The sequence below is a fragment of the Parus major genome, chromosome 20 (assembly GCF_001522545.3).
Source record: "Parus major isolate Abel chromosome 20, Parus_major1.1, whole genome shotgun sequence".
NCBI classification, from domain to species: Eukaryota; Metazoa; Chordata; class Aves; order Passeriformes; family Paridae; genus Parus; species Parus major.
Window position 1 is genome coordinate 8,454,425 of NC_031788.1, and position 22,652 is coordinate 8,477,076.

General features: G+C 43.8%; 2 protein-coding genes across 2 annotated transcripts in view; both read left to right on the forward strand.

The window, feature by feature from the left end:
- The first annotated feature begins 216 nt into the window (after positions 1-216).
- Positions 217-13,024, forward strand: PCMTD2 (protein-L-isoaspartate (D-aspartate) O-methyltransferase domain containing 2). The gene is made up of 6 exons (XM_015647819.2): positions 217-328; positions 2,625-2,953; positions 4,207-4,309; positions 6,073-6,244; positions 7,063-7,186; positions 8,727-13,024. Exons 2-6 carry the CDS (start codon positions 2,647-2,649, stop codon positions 9,107-9,109), a joined length of 1,089 nt encoding a protein of 362 aa, XP_015503305.1. The 5' UTR covers positions 217-328; positions 2,625-2,646; the 3' UTR covers positions 9,110-13,024.
- A 2,459-nt stretch (positions 13,025-15,483) lies between these two features.
- The window catches only part of LOC107213071 (peroxidasin homolog), a 43,524-nt gene continuing 36,355 nt past the window's right edge, over positions 15,484-22,652 (forward strand). Inside the window, exon 1 of the mRNA XM_015647101.3 lies at positions 15,484-15,765. Within this exon, the coding sequence (XP_015502587.1) occupies positions 15,602-15,765 (164 nt within the window). The 5' untranslated portion in view covers positions 15,484-15,601. The remainder of the gene's footprint in view (positions 15,766-22,652) is intronic.

A 22,652-nucleotide genomic window follows, 5' to 3' on the forward strand; every position in this document is an offset into this window, starting at 1 on the left:
GCCTGGGCTGACCGAGCCGAGCCGAGCCGAGCCGTGCCGTGCCGAGCCGAGCCGAGCCGTGCCGTGCCGTGCCGTGCCGTGCCGAGCCGAGCCGAGCCGGGCCGAGCCGGGCCGTGCCGTGCCGAGCCGAGCCGAGCCGTGCCGTGCCGTGCCGTGCCGTGCCGAGCCGGGCCGAGCCGGGCCGTGCCGTGCCGAGCCGAGCCGAGCCGTGCCGTGCCGTGCCGAGCCGTGCCGAGCGAAACCGAACCGAACCGAACGGAGCCGAGGCGAACCGAAACAGGCCGAACCTAACGGAGCCGAGCCGAACGGAGCCGATCCATCCGTTGAGGTACCGCTTTTGTCTAAAATGACGGAATAAGCTCCCCTCGGCTGCTGTCAGGGCAGGATTTGTCCTGGAGGGGTGCTGGGGGTGAGCAGCCGCATTCCTGTGCCCTGAGCACGGCTTTGAGCCCTGCCCCGAGCGGTGTTGCTGGGCACGAAGCGCTCCAGTCCCACTGGTGTTCCCGGCGTTGGGCTGGGCGCTTGGTTTGTGTTCTGGTTTGTTTTTCTCCAAGGGGAAGATGGCAACGAGGGGATGTTTCAACACGCAAAGCCACCTCTGATGTCTGTTTTGGGCAGCGGTCCGAGTTTCTGCCTGTGGATTTTGTCCCTGCTCAGATTTGGGGGAAATCTCTGTTTTGCCTTAGGAGGGAGGAAAGTGCGCCCGGGGCTGGCTGCGGAGGGAGAGAGTGTTGTTTTGAAAAGTTTAATAAAAATAAGCTCTACTTGGTTCCCATTTCCCACCAAGTTAAACAAAAGGTGTGGGGTCACATGAAGAGAGGGGTTTGAATGTCAGAGTTTTAAGTTCTGCCTATAAAACATGCATTTTACTGTGAATGCCCAGTGCAAGTGATGATTTCAGAAGTGACTGACACCTGTCAAAGCACGGAAATTCCTCGATCCCATTATGAAAATGTGTTTGTTGTTGTTTTCCATGGTGTAGAAAATGGAAGAGCACTTGTTGTCCATGGAGCTGTGCAAAAACCAGGTCAGACCAGTTGTCCCAGTGGGGCTTGCGTACATCAGCAGGAATTTGTTGGGGATCCAAAGTGGAGCACTGTTAAAGACACAATTCCTATTCGTGCTTTAAATCTGAAAATGTAGATTTTTAATTTATTTTTTTTTTAAATAGCAAAAGGAGTGAAAGAATGAAGGAAGCCTGAAAACAAAAATATATAAAAGAAAGTCAAGGGAATCAAAGATCCGTGGTGAAGAGAGTATTTTAATGTGGAATGTTAAATAAAAAAACAAAGATATAACCAACTATGTTGGTTGTTTGTATGTAAGAGCAGAGGGAAAAAATAATTGGTAGATTAACCCACCTGAACCTTCAACCTGATGTGTTCCCACTGTGAAATAATTAAACACAATCATATTTTCTAGAGAAAATGAAGGAGTAACTGTAGAAAGGGGAGTGGTGGCAGTTTATTTCAACTGTTATTAATGGTCTTGAGCTGGATTGATGTGTTTGAAACATGAACGGATTAAGAACTGGCTCGAGTTCCCTGCCTAAGTATATCCTGTTTTGTGTGCCTCTCCAGGTAATCAGAACAGTGTGTTATTTGAACAACTGTGAAATCTCCTTGGAGTCCTGTAGCTTTGCTTTGTTTCCTCAGAAAATGAAAGTGTATAATTTGCTCTGACTGAATGTAACAAATAAACCCCAACAATTTCGCTGTAGGCAGATCTTCTGATCCCAGGGAAGAACTCCAAAGCTGCTGCTTCGTGGTTATTACTGTGAGCAGGGAATGGCATTGTAAATAAACATGTCTTAAAAATCATATTGTGCTTTCTGAAAAGGATTTTTTTTTTTTCCTTAAGATACGAGAAGGGGAGAAGAAACCAGGTTAATTTTGAGTGGTTTTGTTCCCCTATACGTTTTCCTTTAAAACCTGTAGGCTGCAGTGGGAATTCTCTCTGGAGCTGCTGTCTGTCATTAAGTGCTTTACTAATGGTGGTGGCTCAGGCTCTGGAGATGAGCTGTGTGAGAGTGCATTTGCTAAAGTGCATTTGCCAGGGTTGACAGGTCAGAGTTTTGTTGGGTGTTTTGAACCTCTGTGCAGTCAACGTCCTGATGCACGTTTGAAGGAAGTGCAGTTTGAGATTTTTCTGGATTTTCTGCCTGTGTCTCACTCTCTTCAGGTGCCTCTGGTGCTGTTAGAGGTAGAAAGTTTGTGTGTGACAGGAGCTCTGACAGACAGCCCAAACTTGCCCTGTTGTTTGGGCTTGCAGTGAAAAATGACCCCTAAGCGCAGGAGCTGGAATAATCCTTTATATAAAAGGGTTCTGTGGAAAAGCTGATGTGCTGGTAAAATGGTGGGAGGGTTTGAAGACAGGCCTTGCACACTGAAATTGCCTATAGTGATTTTTTTCCCCACTGGTATCAGGTACTGGATGCCAGATCTGCTGTATTTTGTTTTGTGTTGTTGCGATGGGGGATGCGAGTGCTGGGGTGAGGTTTTTCTGGAGCTTATGGCCCTTGGAGTACGTAAAGACCTCTCTCAAAGTACTATTCCATGTGCAGCAGCATAATTTAGTGTTGGAGTGAATGTTCTGTACCTCACCTTGCTTTGTTGGTGTTTCAGTGTTTACAGGAGGCTGCTGAAGATGGGAGGCGCGGTGAGTGCGGGAGAAGATAACGATGAATTAATTGATAACCTGAAGGAGGCCCAGTACATCAGGACAGAGCTGGTGGAACAGGCATTCCGAGCCATTGATCGGGCAGATTACTACCTTGAAGAGTTCAAAGACAATGCCTACAAGGACTTGGCATGGAAGCATGGAAACATTCATCTCTCAGCACCGTGCATTTACTCAGAGGTGATGGAAGCTTTGGACCTGCAACCAGGGCTGTCGTTTCTGAACCTTGGCAGTGGCACTGGTTATCTGAGTTCCATGGTTGGACTCATCCTGGGTAAATACCTCTTCAGTCACGTTAACTGTTTGTGCTAGAGCTTTAAAAACAGGTTTTGAAATCAGGGATGAGACATTCCTCCTCTAATGAAGCTAAAAAGGTAGCTGGGAAAGTAAAGAATGCATTAATCCAACTCAGCAATTTATCAGGATTCTCACAACCTTCTCTGGAACTGGATAGGATCCAGATTTCTGTGGTGGAACAGAACAGGCAGCAATGTAGTTCCAGAGGTGGCTGTAGTGGATTCCTGCAGGTCTGGACACCGACCTGAGTTTGTTTCCCCTTAAGCAAGACTGAAGGTCAGGATCAGGAGTACAGAGTGGGACTGAGCAAGTCCACAAAAGCTGTGAGTGTACCTGGTGTGTGTTCACAGTCCTGTCTGGGCTGAGACATGTTTGAGATCCACTTTTGACTCTTAATTCCCATCACACAGATGGGAGTATTCTCTACAAAACACTTCAGTGCAGCAGAACTGATGTTGTGACCACATCAACAGTGGCACAAAGCAAATCATCTAAGTATAATTGGGCAATTTAAATTCCCTTGCAGTGTTTCAGTCAGAGTTGTGCTGCCAGGATAGATAGCAAGTGGCTATAGGGTACTTACTTAAATTTTGGGGGAATGTCCAGAATTTTAACTTCTGGGATGTTTATTCTCAGAGTAAAGTCTCATTTCCCATTTGTGATTTCCTCCTAGGTTTGTTGACATTACTTAGAATACATATTGGTATATGTTACTCCAGGGCTTTTATATTCTTTTTCCAAAAGTTACCCTGTCAGTTCTGAATAAAAAGGATGACTGCTGAACAACTTCTGTATTCTCCAGTTTGTTTTTGCTGTTAATTGAGGTACAGTGTATAATGACTGTTCCTGATTAATTGCAGAGATTTTTAGCATATCAGCAAGGGGGTATAAAAATAATATGGATATGCTAAAACATGCAGGCCATTGGGATTTTTTTCCAGGTGGTCACTCTCACAGCAGTGGCATCAGTGTTTCCCTCCTATAGTGAAGTTTCCTGCATAGTTAAGAACAAATGATCCAGAATCAATTGTGCAGAGAGGCTCTTTTGTTGCCAGAAATTGCAGGTATAGGGTTGCACATCCCATTGTAGCAGTGAGAGAGCTGACCCTACACAAACACCGACTCTGACACACATGGAACAATCTGCTGGAGGAAGGAACCCAAAGTGCATTAATCCTGCTGGGTTTTGTGTTGTTGCTGTTGCCATTCCCTGCTGTTCTGCACTTGCAGGTCCTTTTGGGGTTAACCACGGTGTGGAGCTTCACTCTGATGTGATCGAGTACGCCAAGCAGAAATTGGACTTTTTCATTAAAACAAGCGACAGCTTTGACAAGTAAGAGTGCAAAATGCCTGTTGGGATTAATTTTGTGCTTTGGGCTTTACTCAGGTCAGTTCTTGCTCCCATGTGGTCCCTCTGGATTCAGGGTAATCTGAGGATTCAGGCTCCTTAGGCTTGCTGAGCTGCAATGTGTGACCTTCGAAGCCTGTGTGTGTTGTGGGGGAGTTTCAGAAATGTTTGCCGTGTTTTTAATAGCAGTGCTGATGTTGCAGGGCTTAGAGGGAGCTGAGGAAGTTTGTTTATTTTTAAATGCACTTGCAGTAACAGCCTAAAACTTGTAATTGACAATACTTGGTTGTGCTTGTGATCTGTGAGAGCCTGCATGGTGATGAGATTATGAACTGGTTTTTGTGGTGGCCTAATATGTTTCATCTGAGAAGAAGGAAAAATGGCATTTTAAAATATGAAGGTAGTTTTATGATGATTAAGTTGGTACTAAAACTGCCTGGGATTTGATTTATGTTCTTCCTTAGACCCTCCATTCTGCTGCTGTCACAAGTAATAACTTCCCAGCTAGATAACCATTGCCAATAGTAACCTCAGCAATAAAAGTTGTGCCTGTCACATTTTTGGATCTGTTTCACAGTTTGTTCAAATGGAGAAGCAAAGCATTTGTGAATACCTGCTATCCTCCTCTCCTGGAAGGAAGAAAATTAAAATCATGACATGCAGGATTTTAGGCTACTCAGCCTTTGGCTGTTCCTGCTGCCCTGGGAAGCTGCTGAGGAGGGGGTTGTATTTTCTGCATGCTGGCAGAAGACTGAAAGTTTCTGGCATGGATGGTGCTCAACAGGGTTTTTTTTTAGTCACGTTGCTATTGTTTGAGGAGATGTTTTAAGGAAGACTTTCTTCAGACAAATATAGCTATGGAGCAAAAGCGAGCTGAATTCAGAAATCAACATGCCTGGAAAATTGGCTTTGTTGAGTGATGTCTGCTGGGTTGTGCTCCTGGAACAGCATGTGCAGGAACTGTTCTCTGGCTGCTCTGAATGTCCAGCACTCTTTGCAAACCCAGAAAGCTCCAGGAAGCGTTTAGGAATAAATAGGTGCTATGTTGAGCTGCCACTCATGATACCAGTGAAAGAATGAATGTGTTGAACAACTTTTACCAAAATCAGCCTTTAAATATAGGGCTTAAAACTTAGGGAGTTTTGGAGCTTGTAAAAAAATCAGAGGCATCAGAGAAACACTCATTTTTCTTTTAAACTGAGTCAGACAAAAAGTCTTTTTTATGAAGGGTGAATTCACAGTTCTTTTGATGCTGATGGCAAAACTTCCATTGGCTTCAGCACAGCTTACATCTGTAGCATCAGGTGCTAATTCCCCACATCTGAAAACCAGTTAAAAGCCTTTGAAAATATAAAATAAACCCAGGTGCAGTTCTTAAAATACCTTGACATTTGGAAGCGCAGGTCTAATATTTGTATTTGCATATTACAGCTGAGTCAGCGTCAGGTGACTAAAAATAGCTTGTTCTAAAGAGTTACATGCAGCTCAAGTATGAAATTATACATCCATATCCTTTGGAGATTTTAATCCATGAATTCTGACCTCATTGTGCTGTGATTTGGAGACTTCTAGCTGTGGTCTAACTGTTACAATAATGTCTAGAATAGGTGGGCTTTGGAGGGGAAATCCTGTAAAACTGTGGGGTTTTTCCAAGTGTTTTCCACAGTTCAATTATTCCAGAATTGTGAAAGTAATTTATTCAATAAATTGCCATATTCTTTTCTAATGCAATTCTTTTTCATTTTCAGGTTTGAATTTTGTGAGCCATCCTTTGTCATTGGCAATTGTTTAGAGATTTCTCCGGACTGCACTCAGTATGACCGTGTTTACTGTGGTGCTGGAGTCCAGAAGGAGCACGAGGACTACATGAAGAACCTGTTGAAAGTTGGAGGAATTCTTGTCATGCCTCTAGAAGAGAAGGTTGAGCACCTTTTTACTTATATTTCAGTTATTCTTAATTCTGATCTTGGTTTAGTCAGTAGCCATTCCTTAATCTTCCCCTCGTAGGAGGCTGAAGAAAGAATTAAGTGCACTGGTTTTGGCTATGATTGAAAACTGATATTTAAGAAATTTGTAGTTCTGCAGTCTTCCATATATTGCAATCTGTTGTTAATTGCAATTTTGCTTCCACACTGCAGAAAATGTGAACAAAGCTTTGTTTAAGTATATAATTTAGTGTTGTGCCTAATGGCAAAACACAACTTTTTGCACCCTGACTGCTTTGAAAGAGCATGCAGGATGTCTCCATTTACAAGTGTGACTGGATTCATTTTAGTTAAAAGTGGATTACGTGCCTGACCTTTTACCTGTGTCAGGGAACGTGAGAGGAGCAGGGTGCAGGGTTTCTTCCCAGTAAGAGGCTGTGCAGTGGGCTGGGGTAGGAGATTTGATCTGGAGACCTTTTCAGGAGTGAGTGTTTGTGGTGACTCAGGAGTTTTCAGAGGTCAGACACAGCTGCTCTGGTCCAGCCTGGAGGAAGATCTGGGGAAGAAGAGTGACCCAAATTACCAGTGCCCATGCTCCACTGCACTAGATGAAGTTACCTGGGGCTAATCCTGCAAGAAATTCCCTTTTTTTTTTTCCTCAAAAAAGCAATGTTGTTTATCCTTATCACCTTTTACTATTGCAGCTTTCAGTACTTCAACTTGCTGAGGCAGAAAAGTCATTTGTTCATTTTTTTGTTCAAAAATCTCATTGTAGTTCCCACAATGGACAATAATCTCCTTGTTTTGCTTCAGTTGACTAAGATAACTCGGACTGGTCCTTCTGCCTGGGAGACAAAGAAGATTCTTGCTGTTTCTTTCGCACCTTTGATTCAGCCAAACCACGCAGATTCAGGAAAATCAAGGCTCGTTCACTTGCGTGAGTACAGACATTCCTGGGCATGGAGGAGTTCCTTCTGCTGCTTGCCTGGGAGCTGTAACATCCCTGGCAATCCTTGCAAGGAAAATTACTCCAAGTCCTTCCTTTCTTTGAACAGTTGTCTGTCTTGTGCAGGCGTTGGAGTTGAATGAAGTGGATTCTAAATGACAGACTCACAGAATGGCCTGGGTTGGAAGGGGCCTTAAAGATCATCAAATTCCAGTATTCCTGCCGTGGACAGGGACAGCTTCCACTGGGCCATCATTCTAAACACAAATGTTTTCTTGTGAAGTTGTACCTGAACTTTGCAGGGTGTTTTATCCTTGTTATTGCACATTCTGTTCCAGTCCTGAATGATTGAATCCTGTCATGGTTCTCAGCCACAAGGAAGGGAAAATACACAAGCAGGACCTGTGAACAAAGGTTGTATCTACTCAAAGACTCTCAGGCCCAGCAATCTAGAATTATCCTGGACCTGGAATGCTTGAGGGATACAAGTTGTGCAGTTGGTGAGCTGTTTGAAATGCAGGTTGTATCAGTGGCCCCAATCTTTAGATTAAGACTTCAGTGTCAAGAGGCCTCTTAAGAATACATGGAGACAGAGGTACTTTCATAAAGAGATTAGTCAGGCTTTGGTCTTAACTTGGAAAGGTGTCTCCATGACAGAGAGGAGCTCAGGAAACAGTCCACAGCATGCTAGCAAGTCCAATAAGTGCATGTTTCAGCATGTTCTCTCTTGTAGTGAGACCTGCACATAAATTATATGTAGTTATTTTCTGCTTCTTTCATTCAAGTCCTAGGGAAGCTCACTTGTTGGCAGAGGACAGGGACTTTTTGTGTCAGTTTTAGTTCATTTTAGTTCATGGATCTGTGTGCATCTGTACATTTTTAATTTTAATTTTTTTAACATTTTTTAAAATTTTTGCTGCATTTCTAGGCTGGCAGCAAATAAGTGCAAAAGACAGAATAGTCTTCCAGGCCATTAATGTGGGAGGCATTTTAATACAGTAACTTACTGTAATGTTTCTATAATTACTTCTACAAAATGGTTTCCAGCCTGTCTTCACCCACTAAGTCTGAAACGGTTTTTGAAGAGCATAAATAGTACTTGTGTTTTATAAGTGCAGAACTTGGCAAAGCTGAAGGAACTGTACAATAGAAAAATGATTTTATGGAAGAATTAAACAGACTTCAGGTCTAGTTACCTACCACAGGAAAATACCTTGTTCTGAGCCATTAAACAGTCACAGCTCCCACCACTAAGTCTGCATTCATACAGTCTTTAAGATGTGCATCTTAGAATAATTGACAACTTGAAATCAAGGCAGGAAACTTTTTAATGAGAGAAACGCACAATTAAATTTTGTTTGGAAAGTTGCAACACAATTTATCCAAGTTGACAGGAGCTGAATAGAGCTGTTTGTGTAATCCCAGCAGGGAATTCAAATGGCCTGATTTAATCTGAGCAAACAGAACTTTTCCTGGGAGTAGTTCTCGGGGAGTTTCTCCATCTCTGCTGACGGGTTTCGTTTGGTTGCAGCCCCCGTGGCCGTTCGCAGCCTGCAGGACCTGGCTCGCATCGCCATCCGAGGCACCATCAAGAAAATCATCCATCAGGAGGCGATGAGCAGAGCTGGGAACGGGCTGAAGAGCCCCCCCAGGTTCAAACGGAGGCGGGTGCGGCGCCGGCGCATGGAAACCATCGTGTTCCTGGACAAGGAGGTGTTCGCCAGCCGCATCTCCAACCCCTCGGACGACAACAACAACAGCGAGGACATGGAGGAGGAGAGGCCCGAGGAGGAGGAAACCAAAGCCTCTGAACTAAAGCCAGACCCTCCTGTAAACTTTTTGAGAGAAAAGGTCTTGAGCCTGCCTTTGCCCGATCCCTTGAAGTATTACTTGCTTTATTACAGGGAAAAGTAGTTTTCCTTCTTCTAGAAAGTGGGAAGTAGGCAGAGAATAAAGTATTCCTTAGGGCTTGACAAACATGTCCCACTTGCTTGCCTGCAAATGTGACACCCGAGGCAGTAGGCTGGCTGGGGAATGTGGCTGCTGTAAACTTTGACATTATAGCTTTTTTGAGTTCCTTCTTTCTTCTCAGTTGTGTGCTATAGTTTTATCCTACAGCAGGGATTCCTTAGGAAGCAAGTTGGTGAAGTGCTCAGCTGCTTATGGAAGGGAGGATTTAATTCCCTCAAAACTAACTGCAGGAGATACTCCTAAAAATCTCATGGCTGCTCTACCGAATATCAGTTGGGAAAAACTCCTAAGCAGTTCCCCAAAGACCTTTCCTGTCTGTGCTCTCTCCCACTAAACCTGCTATGTATGTGCCATGGTGTGTGTTTAATGGAGGATGAAGATTATTAGTGAAAACCTGACCTGGCAAATCACATTTCTTCCAGTAATCTGAAAAGCACAACTTTTACAGAAAGGAAAGAAATTTTGGCATTACCCTTGTGGCATCCAAGTTCTGAATGAGAAGGAAAGCATCAGCTCCCCTTTGGTTGGTCTGTTTTGCCTGTAAATTATATATAATTTTTCAGTAAAAAGTGTTTTACAAAATACTGGTTTTTTAGTGGAAAACACCTGTTCCAGAGAAGGAGTTTTTGTGGTTCTTTTTAAAGTGATGGAGGCAAGTGAGGAATTGTAAAGCTTGACAGGATGCAAGGGTAGTCAGGGTTGGGACTGCTGTCTCTGGAAATGTTTACAGAGTAATTCTGAGTAGGGAAGAGGGTAGAGAAGAGCTGCAGAGCAGTGAGTTTATACAGCTAAAGGCAGCATCCGCGGGTGTTGCTGTCGTGTGAGGTAACCCAGATCATCTGGGCTGAGCAGAGTGAGGTGTAGAGCCCCAGTCTGAGCAGTAAATCAGTCAAACAGAGTTTTGTGGAGGGTCTGCAGAACCTGGGAGCAGTCCAGAGATGCAGTGTTCAGGTGTTGCTGTGTGTGTGCCCCTGCTGTATTTGCCACAATACAACTTGTTCACAAGTGTTCCACAGTGGTGTGAGGCTGCTCAGCTCAGCAGGGGATTTTATTCCTGCAGCAATGAAGTAGAAATTTTAAGAGGTTCATATGGAAGGACTTGGCACTCTGCAGTTCTGTGGATGTGAGCTGAAATTTTTATTCCCAAATCTCTCTGTCATGGTGATGGAAGGAGATGCTGTGGAATCGTAGGGTCACAGAATGGTTTGGGTTGGAAAGGACCTTAAGGACCATCTTGTCCCAATCCCCTACCATGTACAGGGGCACCTTCCACTAGGCCAGGTTGCTCCCAGCCCCATCCAGCCTGGCCATAAGCACTTCCAGGAATGGGGAGTCCACAATGTATGTGGATGATAAAATACTGTGTTTAGAAGAGGTTTACTTGGTTCAGCCTGTTTGGTAAATGTATCTAAAACATAAAAATGGTAAAGGCTGGAAAGGAAGCCTGGAGTTTGTGTTGATGTGAAATAGTCCTGAAGCTGGGGGGCATGAAAAGCTCTCTCAGCAGGTAATGAGGCTGTTTTAGGGTATTGCCCCATCAGAAGCTCTTAAGTTGGTATCACTTGGATATTTTTCAGTTTTTTTAATGTGTTCTGTCTCTTCATTTTATGAGGAGGAGAGAGTGAAGACTGTATTGCCAAATGGTCCTGAGTTGCACAACTTGCTTCATGAAAAAGTTTCAAAGTTCTGTGTGGCTTTGAAAATAAATGAATAACTTGTATGTCTAAGGCTGAGGTGGAGAACTTTTCCTTGCTTAACAGGATTTTTGTGTCTCTTTGGGAATATTGTCTGATAATCCTGTGTCATGTGGCTGCCAGCATGTAACACAGTCACAGGCTGGGTTTTGCCTCTGGTTTCCTGTCTCCACTTCTGGTCTCAATGGTAGCCCAAGTTATCTTGCTGCCTTGGATTTTGATTTCTTTATTTGCAGTGGGGCAGTTGTGTGGCCACTGAGCTGATGGTTTCCTGTAAAAGTGCACGTCCCCATCATTGGATTCTGGCAACTCCCATGAATTTCTTTCTACAAATGCAAATCCTGAATGTGGTGGTAAATAGAGGGTTAATGGAATCTGTGTGTGGTTATTCTCAGTGCTTCCCTACAGGCTGTGGCCTCTTATTTGTTGGAAAATTCTGCTTGATGGGTGTCATGCCAGGGATGTGCCTTTCTGCATTGTGGCACAATTTCCACACCCCTCCATAGTCCAGGGTGCCTCCTTCTTTTGGCTACCAGGTCATCCTTCAGTTTAATCACAACACTTCTAAAGAAGTTGCTTTAAAAATGACGTTAAACTTCAGGTTCCTGTTAGTAAGCCTTGCAGAGATTCTGTTAAAGCTGACCAGTTGATGGAGGATTATCTTTCATTTATCCCTTGTTTGGTTTTTATCCCCATCCCAGCCCCAGCTGTAAAAGGTATTTTATCAGATTTTTCACCAGATTTGCCTTTTTTATTACATTTGCTAGATTTTTGTAGCTTTCTATAAGATGCATAAATACTGCTATTTTTTTCCTGGATAAGGTTGAATAAATAAATAAATAAATAAATATATATATACAGGAAATTTATGTTCTAAGTTGTCAGATTGTCCCCTTATCGAAAAAAAAACAACTCCACAGATCTAAACAGATAGTAGAAATTCTATGTATAATATAACTCTGAAATAGTATTGCTTATGGCCTGTAAATAAAGGGCAGTTGTAAATACATTTTCCCTGTGCACAAGCACTTGCACTGTTGTTTTGTAGCCATTTCTAATAGAGGGATTGAGGCAGAGCGGGGTTTGTGTGGATCTGTGAACTGTCCAGGAATTGTACCTGCTTTGTTTCCTTTTGTGTTCTCAGTAGTTGTCACTTTTTTTTTTTTGTATGTGACTCCTTTTAGGTTTTGCTCCTGCAGCAAATTTGCAAAAAGAACTGAACTTGAAGCTGCTTTAGTGATGAGTGTGTAAGCTGAAAAAAATCTGTGTAAAAACAAGTTCAGTTGGCCTGAGGCATGTGGAAGTGTTATGCAATTTAAACTTCATTAATAAGTGTTTCTGTATCAATAAATTCAGTAAAGACTTTTTAGCCTTTTTAACGTGGCTTTGCATCATGTTGTGATTAGAATACTTTGTAGGTAAGTGCTTATATACATAATTGAAGGTCAAGACACAAAAACAGCAGAAAAAACACTTAACAATATGGTGCAGGTGTGTAGTTTTAGATGAAGTCCTCAGAATGTGATCTCTCAAACGTGCCCAGATGATGAGTTCCAAACCTTGCAGTAATGCAGCTGTGCAGGATGAGTTTTGGGATCAGCACACACAGGACTGATCGAGATTTTGATGTGTCAGAGTGGTTAAAGAACGAACTTAATTCCCTGGCTGTTTGACCTGTAAACAACAGGTATCAAAATGTGATTTCATCCATTTCTGTGCTTCAAGGAATTGCCTAAACCAAATGTGTCAGGAGTTTGTTGTGTGCATTCTGAAGTGCAGCTCCCCTCTTGTCCCCTGGGCTCTGTCTGAGTGTTTAATTAACGTGGATTTTTGAGAGCGGGTGTTCAAGGCTTTCATTTCTCCAGTATTGAGAACAATATTTTGGTTTCAGCTGTGGTAGGAATCTGATCATAATAGCAAATACAGCTGTTGCTAATTAAATGAATCTATTAACCTTTATTCCATAGGATAATTGCCTGTCTGTGTGTTTCTTCCTGTCATCTGTGTGTATGATAAATGTCCTTTTCCCAGCTATAACAGGAGATTAGTTCAACATTAATGTTTTCCTTCACATGATGCGTGCTGAAAGAAAATACTTTTCTGCTTTGGAAAGCTGTGGATGTGTCATACAAATGGTACTGAGGAAATTAAATTTATCAGATGATGTTTATGTTCACTTCATTGTAAAACATAGAACATCACAGTTCCCTGGGGTGTAGAGAGGGGGCAGGTCCCCTAAGGGAAATATTTTTGCTGAAGGAAAAGGGACAGAAGGGAGAGTTGAAAATAAAAAAAAACCAAAGGGTGAAGGGGAAAAAACCCCACTTGAGGGAACCCCCACAATTTCCTTGCTTTCTACAGGTGTGAAAAGCCTGTGTAACAGAGGCTGGAAATGCTGGAGCATGGGGACACGAGGGTTGACATAATTCCTGGTATTCAGATGAGTTTTGGATCTTGCTGAGAAATGCACACTCCTTTTTAAAGAATTTGTCATGTTGATGGAAAATCAGACCAATCAATGTGAGAGTAAGGGGCCTGGGATGGCTGGTGTTCCTTAACCCTCACCAACATCCCGTTTATCACGTCGGGAGATGAGCAAGGCAGGTGGGATGTGGTGAAGATCTGCTGCTCAGAAAACGTGTGGGTTGCAGAATTTGCCTTCTTGCACTGAAATTATTCCCTGTGCTCTGTTAAATCTGCTGACTTTGCTCCAGATCCCATTCCTACAAAGCAGTGGGCAAATACCCCTCAATCCATCCCCCACAGCACAGCCAGACTCTGAAATGCAATTCCACAGGCAGGACTCATCCCACAGAAACAGGACTGAGACCAGCTCTCCTCTTTGCAATACAAATAAAAAGGGATTTTTTTGTTGTTGATGCAGAGGGTTAGTTTAGAACTCAATTTATGCACCACAGAGGCAGAAAGCAAACTCCTCGTGCTTGCAGAGTGGCCAGATGTGCTGGGGGAAATGGTGGCTCCAAAATAACTGAGACATGGTCTGCAGAGAGCGTTTTTGTTCATCTTCCCTGCTCTGCAGAACAGCTCAGTCCCAGCAGAGCCCAGGGTGCTTTGGGAGGAGCTGACATGGGGGACAATGAGCCTGGAGGAGAATTGCAGGAAGATTTTCACGTAACCATCCTTGCCTGGTGCACATGGAGGACATGCTTCTAATTCACTTAGTGCCTCAGGGGAGTTAAAACCTGGCTTAGTCAGCAGAGCAGTCTGATTTCAGCTGCCAGTTTGTTGTGTGAAGGCTCAAGATGGTAATTTGGCTTTTTACAGCCGGTTTTTGTGAGCAGGCTTGGCTGGGTTGGGGTGGGTGGCCGCTAGAGGACTCTCTGCCCAAAACCATGAGTTCAGTGAACTTGCTTGGATTTCCAAGTGATGGTGGGGCAAACAAACAGCTGATTGCCTGAGGAATAAGTGCAGAAAGCCTGCAGGATAATTCTCTTTCATAGCTGGACAAAAGAACACACGTTTTACCTTCCATGGCATGAAATTTTAAGTGAAACCCCAAACCCACTGCTCTTCCCAAATGCTCAAGTGACAGAGAATCTGAACCAGGAAGGTTTAAATGTCATTCTTGTCTTCTTTGCCACGTTAATTATTTTGTAGTGCACAGTACAAAGCAGATGGGCAGGTTTGGGGAAGCTTTCATTTGACCTGCCAGGTTGTGTGGGATGGTGCTGTGCTGGACATTCCTCAAGTATATTTATATCCCAAGGTGTGTGAGCCTCCCTCGTGCTCAGCCCATCCATTCAGCATCTTGGGTAGTAATAGCTTGAAACATAAAAGATAATCTGGCTTCACTGTAGCTTCTCTATAAAGGTGATTAATTCAACTGGAAAGAAATAATGCCTTTTGCATCTCAATTTTATCATCCAGTGGGGAGAAAGAAATGGAGGACTGTATTTCCTAAAGTTCAAATTCCATTGATTTCACAGGGGTTTTTCCCCTCTTTACCCCTCAGTTGCCTTGAATTTCTCAAAAAAACCCTGATGTTTTTCCAAATGACATCCTTGTTGAAAGAAATTATACTTGGTCAAAGACCTTTGAAATGAATCAGCTTTTATTCTGCCTAAGAAACTTTACAGATTCCAGGGTGGGGTTTTGGTTTTGTTTGCAGGTTATTTATCTCTGTTAGTGATCTCTGTTTTAAAATCCCTTCTCTGTTACATCCCTTGCCCACTCAATGGTTGGAGGCATATTTTTGCTTGATGTTGTAACTACACTTAACAAGAGACTGCCTCTATCCTGAAAGTCTTACAGCACAATACATTTGTCAGGCTGTTAGATAAGACTCTTTAGTTTGCAGAGTGTGCTAGGGCAAAAAAACTTGACATAAAAACCTTGTCCCTGGATCTTTGCATCCCAGCTCAGCCCTGGAAGCACGGGGTCATTTTTTGGTTGCTGTCCATGGAGGTGCATTGTGCCTTCAGACAGATTCCTGAGGAGAAGGTGAGGAGTTAACTTGCAGTTTAAAAGAAGCAACAAGGCAAAAATAGATCAAAATGAAGAATTTGTATTTCAGCGCCACAACTGGAAAGGGGTGGGGACAGTGTGATCTCCAGTGATGTGCAGAATGGCAAGAGGGTGGGTGGTTGGACTGTCAAACTGCTTTAATTTAATTGCAAACACATGCTGATGAGTCCCCTCCTCCTGGACCTCGGGGCTGGGAAACTTTTTTTGTCAGCTCCCTGCAGCTCAGAATTGAGGCAAATACACTCCAGCAAACACCATGCTGATCAAACCTTCAGCTCTTGGAGGCTTTTTGTATTTTCTCCTCCTGCCTGGTTTCTCCTGCTCGTGCCCCAGCCGCTGCCTGTGTTTCAGGACTACAGTGAGATGCATGCATCTGATGCTGGAAACCATCCCCGAGGTCCCACCCCAGACAAACATTCTGTGAGTAGCCACTTCATTTTCCTGCCTTTCTTACCTGCATGGTCTTCAGAAAGAAGAGAAAAAAAAATTTTTAAAAATAAGTCAAGGCCAAAGGCATACTTTTATCCTCTTTTTATTTTCCCACAGAATTATCTGCCTCGAGAACTGTTCTGTGCTTTTAAAACACGAAACAGAAACTTCTTCTTTTGGCATCAGTTAATTGTTAATGGGACAATCAAGGGAATTGAAAAATTTAATGAGAGTAATTCCAGGGCAAGCGCTGGAAGACAGTTTTGGGGAATTAAAGGTCAAAAATGTTAAACTGAGCTTATGGAAAGGAACACAGTTTGCATTTTAGAAGCTTTGTATATGGGTGTAGCGGGGAGAGGAAATAGAGCAGCTCAGGCTTTTGTCTCCAGTGACATGAACACTTTCCTTATATATACAACACCATTTCTGTACTGAATTTTTAAGTACTGGTTTTCCACTTTCTACTTGAACTATTGAAACCAAAGTTAAGGCTTATTTGGAAAGTAACAACTGTGGTAACTCACAGATTCCGTGAGAAATAAGAAGGTGAAGGAGCTGGTGGCTGAGTCCATTCAAACGGGGAAGGTGGAGGAAAAGGACATTGAAAACTTGGAGACCCCTGAAGAGCTCGTACTGATAGGTGCAGAAGAGAACTTCCCTGTGATTCTAAACTAATCCTGAGTTTAAAGGTGGCTTTAAGATGCAGTGACATGTGACAAAACCCTTCCTTTCGTGCTACTCTTATCTGATCCCTTGTCTTGGATGACCTTTTTTTGTAAATAGCTGGAAAGACTTGTCAGAAATGAATCTTCAAACTCATCCTCCTCAAACTGCTGCCAGCTACAAAACTTCTCCAACACGAGTTTGAGCAGCTTTTCCCTTTGCTGATAACAAACTCAATTTTATCTCAGCTGGCACATCCATACCAGCATTTCTCCCAATAGCATCTCACTAATGTTGCTAATGCACTTTCTCTGCTGGCAGCCAGAGGAACATGCTGTGGGCAGGATGCTGGTGTTGGGCTGCTGCCATCCAGGGCTGCTTTGGTGGGTGGAGACCACAGAGGTTCTTGCACTGGTGGCCCACAGGATGGGATCTGCACTTGCTACGACTGCCAAAGCTCTCTCTCTCTGCCTGGGCTGGTGCTGGAATGATTATTTTCAGTATGACCCTGCTCAGTACTCGCTCACTGGGCAGTGCTTATGTGCTCTTACAGTAACTTGCAGCATCTGACTCTTCACACTCGTTACCAGCCTTTTTCTTCCCCTTATTCCCCTGCATCTTGAGATATTAAAATATTTAAAATACCCTGACACTGATTTTAGCAAAGTGACATGTTCCTCCTTGTTTAAACCTAGATTTTATTGAGGGAAAGGTTTATTCCATTGGCTGAACTGAAGTATTTCTGAGATCACTGAAGCTTAATTCCTTTTCCTCTGTTTGAAATAAGGCAACGTTTGCTGTCACAGTGGAGCATGAGTGTGTTTCTGCTAGATATCCTTCGAGTGCAGAGGGGGGAAGTTTACTGTGTCACCAACTCTTTCCCAGTTATGGGGTGGTGTGGTTCCAAGTTTCCTGTGGTAGCAGCACACTTCACTCTCTGCACCACCTTGAGTCGTAAATTGGCTTTTAAAACATTAAAGAAATAGTGTAGGTGTGAGATATAAAAATTGCAGTATTGCAAAGGAAGATGACTCTTCATGAACCAGTATTTTTTAAGGTGATTTATCCATTTTATGCTCTTTTACCACTGTCTGCATAATTTTAAGTGAACCACATATTGATGGTCAGAGATCCTCATAGACATAAAGACAGATGAGCCTGGTGAGTGCTCTGTGTTGGCAGATCATGGGCCTTTGTGTGGCAAGGAAAAATCCTGACTGTCAGGCTATCTTGAAGATCTAATGTATGCAAATGCATTTCCCTGCCAGCATCCCATTTATATCTGTTATAAATAGCATTTGAATAATTAAACTTTCTTTGAATTGTGGAAGATCAAGGAATGCTTCTTAACCAAGCCCTGACTTCTCCAGCTTTTTTGGTATGTTAGTGTTTCTCCTGGGAGAACCCTTGTGTCAGACTGAACATTTGGAATTATAGCAAGAATAGTCTTGATCACGGAGTTATTCTGAGCAGAAAATGTGGGATTGGGATATTTTCCATGGTTAATCTTTGGTGTGAACAGGACTGAGCCTGTGACTGCAGCTCCAGACGCGGATCCCAGGCTCCAGCTCGGTTCCCTCGAAGAACAGCTGCAGTTTCCAGATGGAGTTTGCTTTGAAGTTGGGAGTTTGGGACTTTCTGACCTCCACGACTCCATGCCACCCTCTCTAAGAATCCTGGAAGAGTGGGGAAGTCTCCTAGCTGGCATAGGCTGTGCTTCCCCATTGGCAGATGGCCCCTAGGGCTGCAGCCAGCTGGCAGCAGGAGCCGCCCATCGCCTTCCCTGAGCGATGCTGGGATTGGCATGAAACCAGCTCCAGGATTGATGAGCTGTTACTGGCTCCTCTTGGGTCGCCATTTCCCTCCTCCCTTCCCAATCCCAGCTGGGTACAGCTGAGGATCTGGCCCAAAGTCTGGTTTTAGCAGTAGACTATTTATCTTTGGTAATGGAGTCTGCTTGCTTTATCCTGAGCAGGGACTGGGATGGCAGGAATGACCACGTGTACAGATAAGCCATAAAAATTCACCGTGTAGAACTGCAAATGTATTTTGGCTTGTGTCTGTTCAATTGGAACATGATTATCCAGATGTGATCTGCTGGTTACCTCTGGGATTCAGGCACTTCTTCCAGCCAGCAGCCCAAGGAAGGGAACAGCTGTGGAACATACACTCTGAAAATTTCAATAGGTCTTTAACCTTCACAGCCATTTGTTCTGCAGTGTGACATTTAAAACAATAAGCTTCAAAAAGTGTGGGCATGGGTAGAAGAAATCCATGGAAAGAAGTTCCCCTCTGGCTGGCAGCTAATGGATTGCAATCCAATTATCCATGGGTTATTCTTCTTTCTGCATTATGCAGGGCACGTAATGAACGAGTACTGCTGGAGAAACATAGCTGAGGGCTCAGGGCAGGATCCGGGATCTGAACACATCGCTGGCATGAACTGAAAGTGACCCAGTTGTTCACAGACCTGGTTGCTAATTGGGCAGTGTAAGCATGGCCAGCTTGACAAGTTTTGTTTCCCTTCCTCATTGGGCTGCTTTTGGTGCCTGCTCAGTTCCTCTCTTCCTCCCGCAGGAGGAAGGCTGGAGTAGGAGAGGGTGTAGCTCTCTCAGTCTATTAATGAGCTCTCACGTTTTGAGAAGGAATTTTATACATTTGTTGGGGAAAGGTTTACCAAGCAAATGAGTTCTTGGAAATGCTGCGGTGTTTGTGGTCTCTGTCGTGTGTTTTGGGTTGAAGAAGGGATTACTCATTTCCTCTCTGTGTGATAATCTTATATGCAGCCATTAAATGCACACCCACACATTCTGCATGTGCCAGGTAGAATCTCTTTCTGACTTCTTTCACTGTAGTATTTAATCCTTATTAAACCTTCTAGAGGTGACCAAGAAGTTTATGTTCTATTTTTAGAAGTCTCTTCACTGGCAGGAAAATTGGGAAGGGAGGCATTTCAAATATATTTTCCTTCTAGAAAGGTTCCAGCATCTTTTGATGGAAGCATCCTAAGTCTTGTGATCGTAGCTACCTTAGGTGTTTAAAATCCTGCTTTCACTGAACTTCCCAGTTCAGCATCTGGCTCCCACTTGAGTATTTGTATTTTTGTTGCCCTCATCTCATCCCTCTCCCCAGAGGGATACCAGGACTCTTTCCTGTGCTCTTTAAGGAGAAGTCAGTATTTTTTAGTTAAAGTGTGTGTATTCTGGGTAAAAACTTTAATGATCATGCTCTTAAAAAAATGGAAGACTGACACTTAAACTACATATGACCCAATATAAAAGTGTTTATTTTACTTCCTCGGAATCAGGGCCAGAAAAAACTTCAGGAGGAGAGAATTTTTTCTTCCTCTGATGTAGGCAGTATCTTGGATAGATGGTACAAAGGATGCATTAGGTTAAGGGAGTCATGCTGCCATGGATGCCCAAGAATAGACCCAGATACCTTGGGTAGGATCAGACCCTAATCTTCATCCCACTGCTAATAAGTAATAGCTCAAATTATCTGACATGGATGAATTCAGCATCTTTTTTATGTAATCTGCCTACTTGAATACATGTTCAGTACCAAAACTATGTTTTGGAGGTATTCCTTGTTCCTATCTTTCCTGGAAAGAGCTAAAGGGATGCCAGGTGGTGTCTGAAATTATTCCACCAGGAATGAGGCACCAGCTGATCCCTCCTGCCCTGGCACTGCCTTTCTGGTGTATCATTCCCACCAGCTTACGTGGACAGGAGAAGTGAGATCAAACCAGCTTGGTGCACTGGTTTATGGGTTTATACTGGTTTTATTGGCTGCTGGATTATGGACAAGTTCCTGCCCCAGCTGACGCAGAGGGAGCCCTTTTGAAAATCTGACTCCTGTCTGTGGGAGCTGAAATCTTAAAAAGCTGGGTTCAGGAATGCCTGTGGTAATTTCTTAATTAAAATCTAGTGTTCCTGAATCTTCAAAATAAGTGGTGTGGCAGTGCAGCAGGGAACCACGGCCTGTTCTGCAGAGTGAGGCTCCCTGCAGCTGCTCGCTCTCCACTCTTTCAACCGTGATCCCATCATTTCATTGCCTTGTATCTCCATGCTCAACATATTTTCCTTCATCTTCAGTCTTTGAACAGTCAAATCTCGATGTCTTAAACTGGTAAGGCCCAAAATAGCCAGGACTTGGAAAATCCCCAGCCCTGAGCCTCCCCATGGTCTCCTCATCTGCCTCGCAGGGCTGGCAGGGCTCAGCTGTCCATGTAAGGGGTTCTGGGATGAAGGCTGTCATTTATTAAAGCCATTTGGGGACTCGTGTGGGACAGGGACATTCCTGAGTTGGGGAACTGATGACAGTGAGTCTGGAAGGCTTCATTTCCATCTCAGCAAGGCAGTTTTCCCTTCCTGCCAGGACTGGAGTGGTTTGGCAGGACTGGGGAACCTGCAGAGCTGACTCTGATGTTGTGCAGATAAATGTGAGGAATGAGCATCTTTCTGATAAATGTCCTGGCTCTTCTTGTATAATGGAAACTTGAATTATAGGATATTTTTAGGATGTGTTTAGGATGTCTTTCATGCCCTCCCTTCCTCAGGAAACACTGGGAGGAACTTCAGCATCTCTGTAAAAGCACCTTCACTCTCGGTGTCACTGTTGGTAGTGATCGTGTGGCTGCCACTTCCCAACCAGTTCTGAGCAGAACCATCAGCATCACTGCTGTGCACAGCTTTGGGAACACAAAGGGTTCTTCAATGAAACAAACCCAGCAATTTCCACAGAACTGCAGTAAAATGCCTCTTGTAGTAATTATCTGCTTAGTTAACATAGTAATACATGAGTCTGTGAAAGCCTAAATAGATTAAACAGAAGCGGAAGTTTCTTGTAAAATCCACTGATTGCTTTATATGCTAATCACTGATAATTATTTAACACAAGGCTTGCAGGGATGATTGTTCTGATAGCAGCTGAGAGGCTCAGACAGATTCGAGTGCCATTCTGTACAAACCCATTTCCCCATCCATGTGCAAATTCTGGCATTCTTTGTAGCCTCTGTTAATAATTCCCAGATTCAGAGAAGGTGACTTATTTCTGCAGCAGATCCTGGATTATCCACATATTCCAGCTCACTTTCCTGTCAGAGCACGAGGGTTTGGTGAGATTTTAAGCTGAACCAGCCAGACAGGCTCTGAGCAGAGGGATCTGTGTTGGGTGATGCTGCTGCCCCAGGCCTGCTCTCTGTGTGAAGGTGGAAGAGGATCCAGAATCCTTCAGCAGCAGCTGTTCCTTGTGGGAAGGTCATTTGTAAACCCAGACTGCCATCCTTGAAATCATGGGGGAGAGTTAAATAACAAGGGGTTATTTTTTCCCCCCATTTTTCGGATTCCCAGGTGGGAAGAAGCTGGCAGGAGGGAGGGAGCCCAGCTGCTGGGCACGGGCAGCTGGGAGCGGCTGCCCTGGGAGAGGCTCCGTGGCCAGTCCCTGTGAAAAACACATTTGTTCCTGAAAAGAAACGTGAATTTCCAGACTGAGTGCCCTGGGAATAGAGAGGAACAAGCATTTCTGCGTGAGAGGAGACAAACTCTGTCGGGAATGTTCTCAATCAAACACATGCAAGGCAGGGAATTCCCAGTGCAGCCCTTGCTAAGGCAAGGTCAGGAGTAAAAACGCTACAGATGAGCCAAAGTATTTGGGTTTTGGAATATGTAAGTTCCTCTGCATGCCCATTTCTTTGCTGCACAGGGACATCAACACTGGTACCTTTTAATGCTGTCTGGGTACAGGGAGCAGAAGAGCCTGGTCCATCCTCCAGGGCAGGATCCACCTACCTAAACCATGTGTGGCTAATGCCTGTCCCTCCTGAAGTCCACTGGGTGTTTTATGAGCCTTGCTAATTGAGATATTAAAAAAAACCAAACAACACCCCTGTCTTCACCCTGGCTTCAGTTTCAGCCAGTGACAATTTGCCCTTTCTATTTGTAGCAATTTCCTGCCACAGTTATTGTATCTATGGTTAAAGAAGCAAATTCAGTTCTTTTCATTGTCATGTTTTCTAGACTTCATATCATTCCCTTTGCTTTCTTTTGGATTCTCTCCAGTTATTTCACATAATTTCTTGAAATGAAGTGCTCAGAGAAGAGATGCAGTGTTTCTGCTCCATTTTTGTCTGTGGGGAAAGCTGTTGCCTTTGTGATGGAGAGCAAACCAAAAAGAACTTTGCAAGGACTGAAAGACAGCTGGGGTCCAGAGAA